The 18,282-nt window shown below is 39.7% G+C and overlaps 1 protein-coding gene across 3 annotated transcripts in view; it reads right to left on the reverse strand.

The window, feature by feature from the left end:
* tet3 (tet methylcytosine dioxygenase 3) overlaps nucleotides 1-18,282 on the reverse strand; it is a 141,107-nt gene that overhangs the window by 26,572 nt on the left and 96,253 nt on the right. For all 3 annotated transcript variants that reach the window (XM_051924417.1, XM_028798725.2, XM_028798741.2), the window contains exons 2-3: nucleotides 13,284-16,641; nucleotides 98-188 (exon numbers count right to left, since the gene is read on the reverse strand). In XM_051924417.1, coding sequence (XP_051780377.1) covers nucleotides 98-188; nucleotides 13,284-16,596 — 3,404 coding nt within the window. In that variant the 5' untranslated portion in view covers nucleotides 16,597-16,641. The remainder of the gene's footprint in view (nucleotides 1-97; nucleotides 189-13,283; nucleotides 16,642-18,282) is intronic.

Genomic DNA, 18,282 nt, shown 5'->3' on the forward strand with positions numbered 1-18,282 from the left:
CAAGGCTTTTGGTGAAAGCTATCCTAAAAGTGTCTTTAAATGTGTGCATTTCACTAGTCACCTGTTATTAGAATGCATGAACTGATACAGTTCTTACCTTTCTTCCATAAGTTCTCTGATTGATGCCACAGTTGGTCCTGAACCCAGGTGGTTGTAATATGGACCTTCATCCTTCTCCACAATTTGTTCTGTAAAGCATAACAAACAAGGAATGGAATTAGCTCTCATGGTCACAAAATGTAGTATTTGGGTTACAGAACAAAAGGACAAAAGATTTTTACCAAAATAATAATTAAGACAGTTGACCAATGAAAACACTGTCTCCAGGGGCATTAAAATTGTTCTAGTTATTGTTGAAAATTCAATACTTAGGTTTGCCAGCAGTCAAGAAATCTCCTTTACTTTGAACAACACAGTTCACCACTAGCTTTGTCACTGTCACGGATTTGGATCTAATGTTAAAGAAACAAAATCAGTAAAAAGGAATGTCAAATGCAGTGTTGTACTGAAATCTCTGGCATTCAGCAGAGAGGCTGGAAGGCTTTTAAGGTCACATTCTTGGCTGCTCGTGCAAGGAGTGCCCGTGATGGTGTTTGGAGAGGAGGGGCAGACCAACACACCACAGGGTTGTCAAGTTTTTCAGGACTCTTGCCAGCAACACAGCAGTGTTCCAAGTTAAGGTGGAACAGGAAACTATGCGGTATTAGCTACTTGCAGGAAATGGATTAGAATCTGGCATCAGCACACAAGCAGATAAGGCAGGACACTTATCTTCATTTTGACTCTGGTTCTGAATCAGCTTCAAAATGTAATGTTTTCTAAAAGACAAACAGTAAGATCTGATGAGCTATTGCCTGATTAAAGTCTCCTTTAGCTTATTCCAAAAGACAGCTGGATATGCCTAGTGATGCATGGGTTGTACTGCTTAAGGCGCCCCTTGGTAATTTTCTGTAATAATGAAAAACTTAACACTGAATATTTTCAGGAATTCAACTAAAATATAATAGCAATAGCAGTTTTTCAATGTATATTATTAATTGAATGAATAATGCAATTCAACACTAACTGCCACTGTGTGAAAAAATAATACTCCTTATATTTAACAACTGGTTGTTCTACCTTTAGCTGAAATGACTGCAACCATATGCTTCCTAATGTAAAGAAATTCTATCCCACCTTTCCGTGCAGATCTGCTTTAATTCAGTAACATTAGTAGACTGCTGAGCATGAACTGTTTGTTTCATATCTTGCCACAGCATCACTATTGGGTTTAGTCTCATGGCTTTGACTAGGCCCATCCAAGGCTTTAATTTTACTTCTCTCCATCTATTGTGACGTGGACTGGTCTTTGTGTTTTGGACTATTATTTTGCTGTGTGACTTGGCTACGCTTTAGCTTCAAGTAATGGAATGAATGTGCAGACTTTTTCATTAAGAACTGTCTGAAAAAAGAAGAACTCATGGCTCCTTTAATTCTGGCAAGTTGTTTATGTTCTGAAGCAGCACCTTCACAGTACCACCATCATGTATGAGTTTTGGTGTGATGTTCTTATTATTGAATGCTGTGTCTGATTTACACCAGACTGCAACCCACTGTTCAAAATGTTGAACTTTTGTCCTATCTATCCATGTCTGTCTACAATATTCTTCCAAATGGCTGGGAAATCATCTAAGAACTTTTTTTCTGCTCTCATCAGTATTTTCTGTGTGATTGTGGTATGAGGTGCTTACTGAGAATTTGAGCTAACAACTTGACTCCTATGGTAAGAGTCAAAATAAGTGAGCTTTAGACTGAGCTGAGCTGGCTGTAATCAAGCCCGGCTGAGTTCAATCAGCTAACTGCTGTTAGTCCTTTAAATGAATTGATTTATTTAGGGGGCAATTATTTTTTCACACAGTGCAAGCTATTATTTAATGACTTTATTATTTAGCTCTATTAAGTTAGTAAAAAAAAAGTGTTATTTGTGCATTCAGGTGTCTAATACCAGATTTTGTTTGAGGACTTGAAAACAGTCAGTTTTAACAATTTGAAATAATATTGATTACTTTTCATGGCACTGAATAAAAACAGTCATTAGCTAATTTTTCCAGCATGGCCACATACTGTATGTAGGGGGAATGTATTCCCATCTCATTAGAAGAGAAACAGCACAGAAAGGGTAGAACAACAAGCCAGAATCATTTGTCTTTAAGCTTCACCCCACTAATTACTTCAGCCCTCCACTTGGCATTTGTTTTAATTCCAACAGCAAATGTCTCTAATTTATGATTTTTTACTCTTGTCCTCTGATTTTCAGTGTTCACTTTTTTCATGCCTTTGCCTGATTTGTATTTTAACTTATCCCTAGCTTCTGACTGCAACACCCTTGGGCACTCCCTGGCTTTTATTAATATGTTTGGGTATTTGCCTTTATTATGTCTGTGTCATTTCAACAGATGGCGCATCACAAATATTAACACTGCTTTTATGAATCCCATACCAAATGGCATGTAATGGAGACATATGCTTTGCATTTGTCATTCCTGCTGATGGTGCATCACAAGCATTTGTAGTAATGCATTTTATTACTAAAAATGTGTGTGATGTGCCATCTGTTGAAAACACAAATGCAACCCATTTTATTATTGCATGCATTACAAAATACATTCCAATAGGTGGTCATGGCAAACATTAATGTTATAGTCTGCGTTGATTACTTAGATTTGAACCCATCTTAGATGGGTACTATTTATATAAATTGGTAGGGTTTGTCCATCTATCATGCAATTACTCTTGGACCACTGTAGCTAGAACTTTGATTATGATTGAAAGCGCATGACTTTATATGTTCTAGTAATGCCAAAAATTTGAAGAAGTGGCAAACTTAATAAATTGACCTGGGCTTGTAGTGATAGGCAAACACAATGACATGGTGGAAACAAAAATAAGACCTGCAACATCTACTGAGCATAAAGCAAATCACAGAGGCCAATGAAATAATGAAAAACACCATAATAGGAAGAAGAAGAATATCAGTACCATCTGTTGAGCATCAAGTGTAACATACAGAATGCAAGAACAACATAGATGGAGAAATGCATGTGACTGAGGCACAGCATGTAACTACTGTAGCTAGTCTGATGGGCACCCAATGTGGAATATACAGTATAAGAATGAGAAAGATGGAAAAAGGCAGGGGCTAAACCTCCTTGATTGTGGTCATGATCAAAGGCTTATGACCTGGTACATTTTAGTAATTCAAAAACTTTGAAGTAGCAGAAAATTAAGCAAAGTGACATGTGCTTGTGGGTTTCTTACAGCAAAAGTGACAGGCAAATGAAGTAATATGATGGAAAGAAAGAAGACCAGTGACATCTGCTCTGATTTTCTCTGCTCAAGAAAATCACAGAGGCTGATGATGTGATGAAGAACACTTTAACAGGAAGAAGAAGAGCAGCGCCATCTGCTGAGCATCAAGTCTGGGATGCAGAATGCAAGAACAACAAAGATGGAGAAATGGATGCTGTCCACATGTTTAACTAGTTAAGTTGAAATGCTGAACTATAATGTCAGCTGCTGCCCAGGAAATTAAAGATGTTCAATGGGGCTATGCAAACCAACCCCAGAGCTCTGGAAGATGAGCACAAAAATATCTGCTATAGAAAAACAAACAGGTTGTGTTATAAAGTAGGATTTAGATTGGCAGCTACTACCTACAAAAGAAATGATAGCTACTGGATGTCTGCTTTATGAATGGAGAGGCCTGCACAGCACCAACTGCAATAGCCTTCTTCTCTTCAAACACTAGTTGCGACCAATTACCTTTTACATACATAAAGAAAATTTTAAAAAAAAGGAAAATACTCTGCAGTGGGCTAGCGCCCTGCCCAGGGTTTGTTTCCTGCCTTGCGCCATGTGTTGGCTGGGATTGGCTCCAGCAGACCTCCGTGACCCTGTAGTTAGGATATAGTGGGTTGGATAGTGGATGGATGGATGGAAAATACTATGTGTCAGTAAAATCCACAGCTGAAATTATTCTCTAGAGGCCTTAATAATTGCTGATTAAATAAAAGAAAATGTTTTAATGAAACAGAAAAGGCTTATTCTGGTAGCCATAACAGCTGCCATAAACTCATGATTGAACGATTTAAGCAGCCCTTTGTTGGCCAAGCCATATCATCACTTTGAACAGTTAATAAATGGCAGTTTATGAATGGTAAAACATCTAATTCTGATTATAACAAAGTGGTCTGTTTGCTAAAATTATAAAGACATATTTTCAGATTAAATCACCACTGGTAACATGAGACCTTAGGAAAAGCCAGACGACATTGTATGAAGTGACAAATATAGTGAACTGGAATGTTTTCAGTTAGTGCTTATTAGGTATGTTTGCACAAACTGCAAAAAACACCTACTGTGACTGTCACTCTTTCTGTCCTCATGAAGCTCTGCTCCTAGTGGAAACATTTTGTTGTACTGTAGTATACTTGTTCTTCAAGGAAATTTGTTGGGAAAGTTCACTTTTTGTTGAGAAATCTCAAATGCAGTGCACTTTACACAAAAGCCTCCCTTTGAAAAGGTTTGGCGAATTTGCATATTTGTCTGTCTTAATACACAGAAATATTCTGAATGTTTTTAATTGCTATTAGTATATCACGGATTCCAAATACAAATTAGTGAAACGCGAGGAGAGGTACATTGCTTGTTCACCAGCTCTCATTTCCCGCTGCTTGAGGTAAGTTACCCTCAAATGTAAAAATAAAAATAACTCAACTAGAAACCAATATATGAGAAGTTATGTAACTGTTGCACTGTAAATATAGGATGAACAAACGTATGCTCAGTACTTCCAATTACGTTACACTAAAAACAGCATTATCTGCACATTATAAAAATTCAATATTTCACTGATACTATAAGTCAATGTTTTTAAACCTTTTTTTTCTCATGGCTGATTCTTGCCTTTTTTAGTATCTTCTACACCAGTCCATGACTACCTTCAGATTGAGGGGGCCTCACTTGGAGAAATCGCTGCCAACATTCATAGCTGGTGGCAGGGATCCCCTTTCAGAATCAGTTTAGCAGAGCAACTGCCCAAGGCAACCCATCACAAGACAATCGCAAAGCGTATGCGACCCTTTCCCATTGTACAGAACAGCAAACCGCAGTTTAAGAAGCTATGCAATAAGTTATTGGCCAAACATCAGACATACGTACCATCATGGTCCAAAGAACTCAACAATTATACCTTGAGACTTTAACAGAGATTTAATTTTTCCATTGGGTACTAAAATGCTATGTTTAAGAAATTTAAACTACAATTAGTCAGAGGCACTTCTTAACCAACATCTAACAACAACACCTTAATCAATGCCCTTTTGACATCACCTGAATTGGAATCTGCTATCTATGAAAGGTACACTTCAGACTGTTTTCTGGAAGGAGTTACAGTATTTAACAATATTTTAGCAAAACTTGTTTTAGGGATGTTGTATTGCATGTGACTGGATGACTTGATATGTTGATAATGTAGCAGGATAAGGTGAGATTTTTTATGGTCATTTTCAATATTCTGTGCTGTTGTCCAACACTTGTCACTATAGATTCATAAACTATTAAAAATTTAGCTATCTCAATAAAAGGTGTCATTTTGCTTGGCTTTTCTCTCCATTTTGCATGAAAACTCGAGATTAATTTTTTTTCTCACCCATAACTACAAACTACATGGTTTAAGTAACACATAACAAATATAATTTTCAGATGCCGTATTCCTTTAATGACACGATTTGTAACTGGCCTCATCTTAGTCGGAAAGGAAGGAAGTGGTTTAGTTGGCCAGTTGTGTGTACTCTCAACAATCTGGATCTGAATACCATAAAAATGTCAGAAATGGTTTCATTCACAATTCTGATTATAAATTGGGTTATTGTCAATAAATTGGGGCCATTTCCATTCCTGGACACTACAATTACTCACAGCGTAAACTGGCATATACCTTGAAGGCTCTGTAGAGGTAAGAGGACCTCTAGGACAAGAGGGGATGCTGTCGCTAACAACTTCTCCTATTTTCCTGCAGCTCTGAAGGGCAAAACCCAGAAGATTCCAGCTCTGATAATGCTGTGTTCTGTGGAAGCCCCACCCCTCCATATCCAATCAATATAACTTTGGCTGCAGAGAAGAAGAAAAGGTTGACTCTGGGGGATCCATAGGAGGAAGGATTTCCAGGAAGGAGATTTCCAGGTTGGTACCATAATCCTTGCTCCCTTGTTCACTTCTGACAAGACAAGACTCCTTGGTAGCAGCACATCAGACCAACCTGTCAGACTCAAGAAGAATAGCCTTTGAGGTGTTTCACACTGATCATGTACAAAGCCCGTCTCAGTTGATTGTGCAGCTGAACATCCTTTTAGTCTTTGAGGGGACTGCCATCACTTACCCCAGGAGGACTTACAATCCCAACCAGTGAGACAGAGCAAGCCTACCTTGATCTGGATGTGGGGGCCACTGAAGAATACGCTGTTCTTAAGCAAGAGATGCTAGCTTGGTAGGACTTATTGCCAGATTGGCGTATTCTACCCAATCATCTGATAAAATTGCAGGTACAGTATTCAATATCTTTGGGGAAGTTGGTCTGGTCATTTTACCTTAGAGAAAACTCTGTGGCGTTCCTCAAGAATATGGCTTACCCAGTACTTGGGAGTATGGGCCAATATGGAGGCCTTAGAGGGCAAGATCAAATGGCGTCAGGCACCCTTCCTGTCTAAGAAGCCTGAAGAAAAACTGAAATCCTGACTCAACAATCCTGTATAACCAGATCCTAGAATGAAGAAGTCCAACCCAGCAACCCACCAGAAAGAACAGAGTGCATCAACCCTCTGGTATTACAAATGTCAAGAGCCAGTCTACATCCTCGTCAACTGCTCCCACACTGAGGAGCCAATGGATGTGGTATAGCAGGTCCACAGTTAAATAATCACCACACTCACGGTTTAAAGAGGGAGCATGGTAGTGTGGCCGGAGCGGTTCCCGGGCACTTTGTGATGTGGACGGTCCTCGTTTATGTGCACAGGTGAGGAATCGTCTGCATCCGTAATTGATGCCGGGAACTGCTAATCGCCACACATGAATCTCGTCCATATTATATATAGTAGAAGCATGAGTGCAGAGAGGAGAAAAGAAAAAGTGAACGGAGGTTAAGGGAGAAGAAGGAAGCTGGAAGCGAAGGAGCCATTGCGGGGTGTTTGGCCGGTACCCAGGGGCAGCCGGTAGTGGTCGCTCCCGCTGAACGTTGGTGAGGAGCGGGAGTGACCGGAAGGAGGACGATGGCTTGCCGCATATGGCTGCGGGAGTCTCAAACTTGGGACGTGAAAGCCCCAGCGTGAGCAACCTGGTCGCTGGGGAGCCCAAGTCATGGTCTGGTGGAGCCCACCGGAACCAGGATTTGGAAAGGCGAACACACCAGCAAAAGGCAGAGAAGGTTAGCTGCAGGTAGGGTGACTCCCCTGGTGCATAGCCTGGATAGGAGAAGCAGGGGAGTTGCCAGTAGAAAGAAGGCACCGAGCTTTATTTTTAAAAGGACTGCTTCCAGCCAGCTATATTTTAACCTTGTTTTTATTGGAATTATTTTAACCTCCACATTTTTTTTGCTTTGGTTTTTAATGGATTATTTATTTAAAGACTTTTTGATACACTGCACTGTTTATTTGAACACTTTGTTTTGACTGCTTTTAAATAAAAGCACTGTCTGCACCTTTTTGCACCATACCCTTGCTTCGTTGATGTCTTCATCCGGTGACATTACCGACGGTGCCGGGTTCAAAAGCTCCCATAAAGGTAGTGGGAGCATGGAGCAAGGACCCACATCGTCACAATGGACTGTGGCTAAGTATCCAAGAAAAGATACTGTATAATGGCTGCACCTAACCTGCTCTCTGTTCTTGTTAAAGGCCAATCACTATAAGTTAGGCTCTGGAAAAGAAGACTGCATTTCCACTAAGGGAACTACTGGAGAGAGAAGTGTTGACACTGCATAAAGGAAACTTTAGCCAAGTTACTTTAATTAATAGACTACTTTGAGTTGCTTATTAAAAGGAGATTGCCAGGCTGGTATCCAGGTGCTTGTTCCTGTGTTCATGTATATACAATGAATTCAGAAAATATTCAGACTTTACTTTTTTCATGTTTTGCTATAAAACAGCTCTAAAATCATTTAGTCACTTTTTCCCACATCAAGCAACACTCAATACCTCAGAAAGACAACATTTATTAAAAAATAAAAATCTAAAAATATCTCAAAGATACTAGTATTCAGATCCTTTGGTTTAACACTTGAAATCAAGCTCAAGAGTACTGCATTCTGTTGATTATCAGTGAGATCTTTCTACACCTTGTTTGGAGTCCACCTGTGGTGAATTCAGTTTACTGGACATGATTAATAAAGGCACACACGCCTGTGTATGGAAGGTCCCACAGTTAAGCAAAAACTAAATCATGAGTTTAAAGGAATTCCCTGCAGAGCTTAGAGACAGGACTGTGTCAAGGCACAGATCTGGGAAAGGCAACAAAATATCCCTGAAGCACTAAAGGTTCACAAGAGCACAGTGGCCTTCGTACCTCTTAAATTGGAGATGATTGGAACAACCAGGACACTTCCGAGAGTTGGCTGCCTGACCAAACTGAACAAGAACCCAATGATCACTCTGCTGAGCTCCAGAAAGCCTATGTGGAGTTGGTAGAAACTTGCGGAAGGAAAACCATCACAGTCCCATTTCATCGATCTAGGCTTTATGGCAGAGTGTCCAGAAAGAAGCTTATCCTCAGCAAAAGCCCACTTGGAGTTTGCAAAGAGGCACTTGATGAACTCTCAGACTGTGAGAAACAAGATTTTCTGGTCTGGTCTGATGAAACCAAGATTAACACCATGTCTGAAGGAAACCAGGCATTGCTCATCAACTATACAATACCATTCCGACGGTGAAGCATGGTGGTGGCAGCATTATGCTGTCAGGTTGGTTTTTAGCAACAGGGGCATGGAGATGAGACTGGGTTGAGGGAAAGTTGAATGGAGAAAAATGCACAGATACCCTTAACGAAAACCTGTTCCACAGCACTCTGGACCATAGACTGGGCTGAAGGTTCATCTTCCAACAGGACAATGACCTTAAGCACAAGGCAAAGACAATGCTGGAGTTGCTTAGGGACAATTCTGATAATTTCCTTGAGAGACCCACTGAGAGCCCGGACTTAAACCCTTTAAAAAAATTCTGAAACATATTCCATCCAACCTGACAGAGTTTGAGAGGATCTGCAGAGACTAATGACAGATCCAGCTGTGTCAGGTCATACATAAGAAGGCTTTAGGCTGCCAAAGGAGCTTTAACTAAGTACTGACTAAAGGGTCTGAATAGTTGTACCAATGAGATATTTTAGTTTTTTGTTTCTAAAATCCTACTTTTGCTTTTTCATCCTGGGTTGGAATGTTGCATGAATAGGGAAAAAATTAATTTAAATGATATTAGCTCAAGGATGCAACATAACAACGTACGTTAAGAGTGAAGATCTCTCAATACTTTCTGAACCCACTGTATATCTATAACTATCAATTGTAAATGAAAGTTCAACAATTAACATTTTTCTATCATTCATCATAATTTCCCCAAATCAGTCAGGAAAGCATCCTCACTTCTTATAAAGCAACTGGGCTTGGCAGTGCATCTGCACACTCAAGACATTAATTGCAAACAGCAGAGAGAATGTCAGGCCTGAAACTGCCCCCTTATATGCTGTACAGTATATAAATGTCCTCTGCACTCACACAAGAAACCATATCTTTCTACTATCACCTTCAAGAAGACTTTACAAGTCAATTAAAATAAGAAATTCTAGTTTTTACCTACAGTAGTCACTCTGTGATTATGTAAAACACTCTTTCCAGGAGCTCCAGCCTACCCTCTCATTCCAAGTTGTTTTTATCTTGTTATGTACTACATATGGTACTGTACTATATGCGATTTTATACCATTGCTGATAATATTGCGGTGATGTCATATATTGTATCGTGTGTAGTCAATTTTATTTTACTGTTAGTACTTTTTTAGTTGTAATACTAAGACAGATTGTCTGTATCTGTATTGCATTGATATACAGTGACAGATGTGCATCTCTACATCTAAAAATATGAAACTTAAATGTGTCACTTTTAGCTTAATTTACAACCTACTGTTCTAATGCACTATATGCACCTAGCTATTATTCTTTCTGCACTTTAGACAAAAGCAACATTCACCAAACGACAGCAGCACAGAAGTGAACAGCTTGCCTGACCTCAAATAAAATTTCACTGTAGAGCCACACCTCCATGATTGCAAATAATTCACATGGGCTCTTTTGTTTATTCACCACATGCTGGAAGACACAACAATAACATACTTGTTGATATCAATATTTTTTTACTTGAGCATAGTTGTTTTCTCATCTGGTATCAGCATTTGGAAAAAATACTCTGGTGAACAGGTGAATAATATTTGCATGAAGCTGTGATGGAAATGGGTAACTAATCTGTCCTGTTTATAACTTACCAATTCATGGGATTTATTTGAGTCAACACAGGCATTGGCCTTCCTTACATGCCACTGTAGCAAGCTGAGGTTGAGGGCAAATTCCACCATTGTTTTTACACACACATTTGTAGGTTAGCTTTATTCTTTATGTGTGTTTTTAAATGTATTTATTTAGGCAATATTATAAACAGGCTGCTATTTCAGAAATTAATTCCAAACTGTTTAAGCTCCTTCTAGTTTTTTCCCCATGTATTAGTGATGTCATTTTAATTTAAAAAAATGTAAATATCACTTGGCACTTGAATTTTGACTGACATCATAATACAGAGAACATAAAAAATATGCAAAAAACACTCTCTGCGTGTAACTTTTCACATTTAGTTTTTTTTTTTTTTTTTTTTCCAAGTACAGTCAAATGTCCTAATGCACTCAATACTTGCATTTTGTATGCAACTAACTTAACTCTTTTGGCACTTTAGCTAAAATCAATGTTTGCCCAGTGGCAACAGCACAGATGTTAAGAGCTGGTCCACTGGCCCTTAAGTACCACATCACAAAGACCTTCAAGAGGCTGGTCCTTGATTATGTAAGTCCTCTTGTGATATTCTACTTGGACCCACTGCAGCTTGCCTATCAGACAAAAGACTGGAGTGGAGGATGCAATTATCTGTCTCCTCCACAAGGCTTACTCTCCCCTGGACAAAGCTAGCAGCACTGTGAAGATTATGTTTTTTGATTCTCTACATTGCCTCTAATACCATCTATCCATCTCTGCTAAGGGCTAAGCGCAGGAGCTTGCCTATGGTGGATGAGCATAAGGTGTCCTAGATAATAGACTACCTGTCCAACAGACAACAATTTGTGAGACTCAGGGACTGTGTATGCAACCCTGGAGCACCACAAGGAAATTTTCTTTCTCATTTTCTGTTCAATATCAAGATATACTGTAAATAAAATACCTGGTCGTGTCACTTGCAGAACTTCTCCTATAATTCTGCACTAATGGGTGTACTGACAAGGGGGATGAGGCAGAGTATAGGAATCAGGTGGAGAACTTTGTTTCTTGCTTCAGAGAATTGTCTACAATGTAAAGTCAGAAAAAAACAAGCAAATGGCCAAGAAAGTAAACTCCATTACAACAAAAAACCTCTACACTCAGACACTATTTAGGGAGTGGATGAAGAGGTGGTGCACTGCTACATGTACTTGGGGGTCCACATCAAGGACAGGCACTACTGGTCTAGTAATTACTGAGGAACAATATAAGAAATGGCAAAGTGGACTCTTGTTTTTAGAATACTGCATTGCTTTAATGTGGGTAGTGACAACCTTTCCATGTTCTACAACTCTGTTAGGCCAGTGCGATTGTCAAAGCTGTGGTGTGCTGGGCCAGTAGCATCACTTCAAGACAGGTCCACCGAATCAACAAGCAGAAATGTGTCAAGAAACATTAGTGAGGCTCCATCATACCAAAGAATATCTATCTATCTATCTATCTATCTATCTATCTATCTATCTATCTATCTATCTATCTATCTATCTATCTATCTATCTATCTATCTATCTATCTATCTATCTATCTATCTATCAGAATGCAGATGTGCAAGTGAGTCTGCTCTGCCTAGGTTTGAATCCTGACTTCCATTCAATGCTTCCAGGATCTGTGACCCTGGTTTAGAAAAAGGATAGATGGATGACTCTGCTGTTAATGACACCATGCTTTACATCACTTGATTTTTCTGTTGATGAGGATTCTTACCACTCAAGAGTTGCACTTGATGCAATTGTATTTTCAATCTTCTTTTTCAATGAAGTACTGAAAAACTTACGGCTGCATTATATATGGAATTATACTCAAAAAGCTGTCAACTCTTACTTCATAGAACACACTTTTTTGCTTGCTCCGCGAAAACCATAAAACTCCACAAAATTTTCAACACTTGCCTTCTTGCCACCCCAAAGATTCTCTGTGAAAATTTTCTGTTAATCTTCATCTCCATTTGTGTTCATTTTCTGTGGATCTCTCTCCCTTCATCTGGACTGTAGGCTCTATATACCTTTAATTTCAAATTACAGCTAAAAAACTTATTTCTTTTGTTCAATCATTACTGTAACAAACATGATCAACTGCACCATTTATAAAATCTCAATGTCAATTTATGCAGTGTGCGATAGGTTCATCATGTTATAATCTGATTTGCTATGAGAACACTGTCAGAATCTCTCACCAAAAGGATTCAGAAATTGATTTGATGCCTTCCTCCACAATCAATAAATCAAACAATAGTTCCTCCTGTAAATTAATATATGACTGATTTGACACATCTTTTTGACATTTTACTGCTATAATGGGGTGTGGTGTTAGTATGCTTGTGGAAATCATCCTTGAAACACGCAACCTGACTTTTGGAAAAGGGTTAAGGCAATATGTTTCAAAAGTCTTGCCATGTTGGGTCCTTTCAAAATTACAAAGTTATACAAGGCAAGCAGAAAAGCAATGAAGGTATGAGAATTTAACACACAGGAGTTATTTATGCAGACAAATCAGGATGTAGTGGAGGTATGATTTCCTTTAACTTTTTGCAGCAAAAACTGGAACAATAGATTTTTCATTTTTTCAATATTTATATTTAAAATTCAAAGCAAATATCATCGATTTATCACCGATATAAAACCTCTCAACGGAATCAAACCTATTCCTGCTAACTAAATCTGTCAAGATATTTTTCAAAGGAGACCTACCAACACAGTTGCAGGTTGGAAATTCTGCTTGCATGTCTTTGTTAGGAGTGTCCAACAGACTCTTTGTTGGTGTGTCCAGATAGCGAAGAGGCGATTCAAGAAAGTCGCTGATTGATGGGTTAAAAGGAGCACTATTCTTGGTAGGTGTATCCCCCAGATCCTGGCTCTCATCAAAGCAGCCAGTAGTGGAGAGAACAGTTACAGCACCAGTAGATTCAATTTTAAATTTCCTAGGGGATTGAGGGGCAGAAAAAGGGACCGTAAAGGGGTCCTCTAGCACACGATGCTGTTGTTGTTGTAAGAGAAGTTCCCTAGACACTTCAGGGGCATTTGTTCCTTTGAGACATCCTTCTGAACCCCCCTGAGATGATGACACTGAAGGAATATTGTTTAATTCATTTTTGTTGTTTGTTTGTGACTGATCCTCTGACCCTACTTTAGGATCAGAAGTTTGTGAAGCACCAATAGCTGAAGGCTGACATGAGGTTGGCTCGAGATCAAGATGTCCTGAGTTAGAGTTGTGAGTTTCCTTTATCTCCTGATTTTGCTTCTGACCATCTAATTTTGTTTGGCTTTGTTGAATACTGCTGCCTTCAAATTCAGCCTCTAATTGCCAAATAATGTCTTCTAAATTCTGCAGACCTTCGTTGGATGTAGAGTTTCCTTTGTCATTGGCCTGACCTTCAGATACATTATTGGCTCCAGCAACACCAGAGAGATCATAACTAGGGTTTTTATCCTCTCCCAAAGTAGATGTACTTTCCCTGTTTTCGTCTGTTCTATTATTTGAGCAATGGATCTCTGATGGCTGAGAGACAGTGCATGAAGATAATGAAGAAGGGGGTGCAACAGCAGGTGGAGGTAAAAGGTAGCCACTTTGCCCAGAACCAGTCTTAGCACTACCATTGTTAGTAAGAAATTCCTGAGTATTTACTGCTTCAAATTGGTTCTGCTTGAAGTCAGTGGACTGACCAAGGTACTGGCTTACCAAACACGAATCGGGTGTAGATTTCCCACTCAGGATTTCAGTTTCCCGAGCAGCTGAAGCAACTGCTGCTTGGTGCTCCTCTTGTGATTTCTTCTTGAATACATCCAAGCTAATCTGACGCTGTGGGAGGAATGCAGGAACAGAGGCTTTTTGCTTGGTCTTTTTAATGATAATCTGTTTGGGTTTGGGTTGGGGTGGCTGCTGAAGACCCAAAAGAAGTTGTTGTTGTTTCTGTGACAGAGATGCATAATTTTTTCCTTTTTTCTCTTTCACCTCTTGTTTAATGGGTGGTGTCTCAAAGCCACCAAGGGCCCACCAGTTCTGCAAGTCCTGCTCCTGAAAAAGATTCCTCTTATGATGGAGGTGCTGCTGTAAAGCTGCCTGGGTCTTCTGGTGCAAACTCATAGTGGCAGAAGGGAGCAGATTGTGGCTTGCTTGTTGCCCACTGGTCCAACCATGATATTTACGTTCTCCAGGATCACTGTCTACACTCAAATGCTGAGGCTCCTTTATAGGTTTTGAGGCATGAAACTCTCCTTTCTCTCTCTTATGTTGCATTATTTCTGGCACCTTAAACACTGGCTGTACGTACTTAAAACTTGCATCGCCCAGCAGTTGTCTGAGTTCTGTCATTGGGTCATTTGAAGGGAAAGGAGGAGATGGACAATTCTGCTTGGCCATCATCCAGGGATTGGTCTGTGGGCTGGGTTTGTTAAAGTTTTCACAGCTACTGCCTTCACTATTTCCATGCCACATTAGCTTACTGTTTTCCAACGAAGGTTTAGTATTTGCACCAGGTCCAGATCTGGGAAACAAGGCATCTGATGCGTTTTGTAAAACTGGTGTTGCACTGCTGTTGTTAGGCTCTGATAAAGAATCTTCCTCTAGCCTGGAAGTGGTAGTGTTAATAGGTTGACCTTTTAGGAGGTTGTCCCAAAAAGTGTCCTCTTTTAGCCACTGCCTCTGAGCACCAGACGCTGAAATGTTTTGGTTGTGAAATAACTGGGGTGAGCCTTGCTCCATCTGAGCATCAGAACTGGAACTATTTTGGCTAGCATTGCGGGACATCTGGATTTGCATCTGTAAGGCATGTTGGTGATCAGCGGTGTCATTCGGTAGAGCAGAAGCAGTAGTGGAAGAAGTCGCCACCATACCCTGATTTTTCACGGCAAAGGAGGAGGAGGAGGACCCTTGGAGCACATTGCTTTCACCATGAGGATGATGATGGAGGTGGTTTGCTGCTGACGTTTCCTCACCTTGTACAATGTTCTGAGGGATGGTGGATAACTGAGTCAGGGCTTCAATAGCGATTGCCATCTGCAGGGTGATTTTTTTCTCTTTTGCAAGAGAGAGGGCATTTTGGGAGTAGGGCAGAGTGCTTTCCCCTGGGAATATCTTTGAACTAAGACAGTCAGACCGTTCAGGAGCCTGCGTTCTGTGTTTTACATCTGCTTCCATGACATTAAGCCTGATAGTAGAAGGGGTGCCAACTGTTTGAACAGAAGATAACTGGTCAGAAAATGCATTGCTGGCAACAGTTGCTGTTATTCTTGAGGGAGTATGAGGATGGGCATCATTTTGAATGGCTCCACAGCTTGGTAGTGTCATAGTGGCCTGTTTAATTTTTTTTTCCAGCCACTCTAGGTAATCGGGACACTCAGGACCATCACAGTTACAATTAGGTGGCTTCTTGCCAAGCTTGGCAAGGTTCAAGGCAGTTCTTAATGTGCTCAGGTCCTCTGTACAGCTGTCTGGGGCACTGCCAGTAGCATCTGATCCACTACCACTGCCTGTTATCTCTGGTAGTCCACTCTCAGCATTAAGTCCACTCATTTCCATGTTGAATTTTTCATAAAGCTGCATGGTCTGCAGTTCAGCTTCATTGAGAGCGCTGGTGTTGGTAGAAGATGTCATGGATACAGCATTTGCTGAAAAGGCCACCAAATTCTGGGCATCTTCCATATCTACATTATCAGTGGGAGCTACAGAATCAACAATACTGGCTGCTGCATGTTGCACAATATCTTGTTGGCTGTCATGATTTGCCACAGATGCAAAATTCTGCCAGCATTTATTGTTTTGTACAGTATGATTAAATGGTGACATTATTGACTCATTGTCCTCCATCCATTCCTGTCCTTCTTCTTTCTTGATAGTTTCTGATTCATTTTCAGTAAACAAAGACTTCTCTTCTACCTTTCCTTTTTTCGGCAGCCCAAGTTGCTCTAGTTTCTCCTTTGACCTCCACTCTCCATTAACCAAGCTGGGCAGTGCCCCCTGTCTCAGCCTGCTTTCTTCCGCATGGTCGGTTGGCCCCCCTTCCATTGGGCTGATTCTGAGGCCATCCACTGAACTGACCCCTGAACCTGTCTACAAAAAAAAGAAAAGAAAAAAAAAATCAGTGAAAATTTGTAAATCTAGACTGTTTTAAATTGCAACATCTTATAAAATGTTTTGCAAATCTGCAGAAGTAACAGACACTTGTATTATTTCCTCCTCTTGTCTTTACTTACACTACATACAGTCACATTGACAATTTCCTACTTGAAAAAGCACTATGGCAGATATAGCAGTAACTTGGTCTGAAGTAATGCAGATCTTAGTTATGTATTTGACATACAATATTCACCAGTCATCAGCTGTAAATCACTGATGGTCCACACAAAACCTTTACACCTCTTTGTATGTTTGCAGTACACAAGTGTAACCTGCAGTAGTAGGTGACAACAGTTTTGCCAGATTTAATGAACGCTGACTTGAGCAAAAGTATTGTCAAAGGAGAGCTGTTTACTTTGCACAGCACTCCAGAGTTTCCTCAGCTTTGTGAACAGCTGGACAGCACCCTGCTGCGCCTCCTCAACTATGCTAGAAAAAATGTTTCCCAAATGAACATTAGATACGAAGGAGAAAACAAAAGAAAAAAATATTTTAAAACATTTTTATTTTTAACAATGTATGTATCTTAAAACCAAGGTCAAAAAGTGGGAGTCACCTAAAATAAAATGGTCAGAATCTAAGAAGGCAAAAGTGTAAAAGAAAAAGACCACAGTGTAATCCCTACAAAGCCAAAATCATAGAAAATAAGATTCACTTAAGGTAAAACACTAAATGGCTTTCTTGGAGAAAAAAACAGCACACTGTTAGAGCTCCTTGAGTAATGGTGTACTTTCTTTTTATACTGTCTACTCTCTATCGTGTGACTGCTATATGATTAGTGTTGCCAGGCAATCAAACCTAAAGGGTGAAGTGAGAGGCAAACTGCATGTGGAACAAGCAACAATGTACGTAGTCCTGGGAAATCTCTGAAAAGAATTCATGTGCTTCGATCTACTGGAGGTAAAAACCACAGAAAACCTTAAGGAAACTACTACCAATAGTACTAAAATACTGGTATACAAAGAGAAATTGAAAAATCAAATGCCATCAAACCTGCTTAAACCAATTTAAGGCTGTGGCAGAGTCAGAGCCTATCCTAGCAGCAGTGGGTGCAAATTAGGAAGCAAAGGTGCTAGTCCATCTCAAAGCCTGCTTATGAGAATATTTGTAAATGCCAAATAGCCTAACTTCTACATCTTTGGGATACAGAAGAACATGCAGACTCCAGACTGCAGAAAACTGTAAAAATGCCATTTTGAACCATTGCTCCAATCCAGAAATTTGTGGTAAAATGCATAAACTAAAATGTTTATTAGCTATTCAAATGAAACAAACAAAGGTAATGCACCAGCACATAACACAATTTATTGTTTTGATCGTCTTTTTATTAATGCTGGCATGTTAGTGTCTTCTGACTCCCCCACAATTACTGAATCATGATCCTATTTTAAGAAATTTATTTACTGTAGATTGTAGACTGCAATTTTACACTGAACTCAACTTACCATAAACTCGACATAAAGAATTACACAAGCAAGAGATTCTACTTGCTAGGTTCGGGATCACTCATAACTATTTTGCTATTAAAAGTACAAGATGAATACTATGGTTTACCTTTCTAAACAGAAGGTCTGT

The sequence above is a fragment of the Erpetoichthys calabaricus genome, chromosome 1, assembly GCF_900747795.2.
Source record: "Erpetoichthys calabaricus chromosome 1, fErpCal1.3, whole genome shotgun sequence".
In the NCBI taxonomy this organism is placed as follows: domain Eukaryota; kingdom Metazoa; phylum Chordata; class Cladistia; order Polypteriformes; family Polypteridae; genus Erpetoichthys; species Erpetoichthys calabaricus.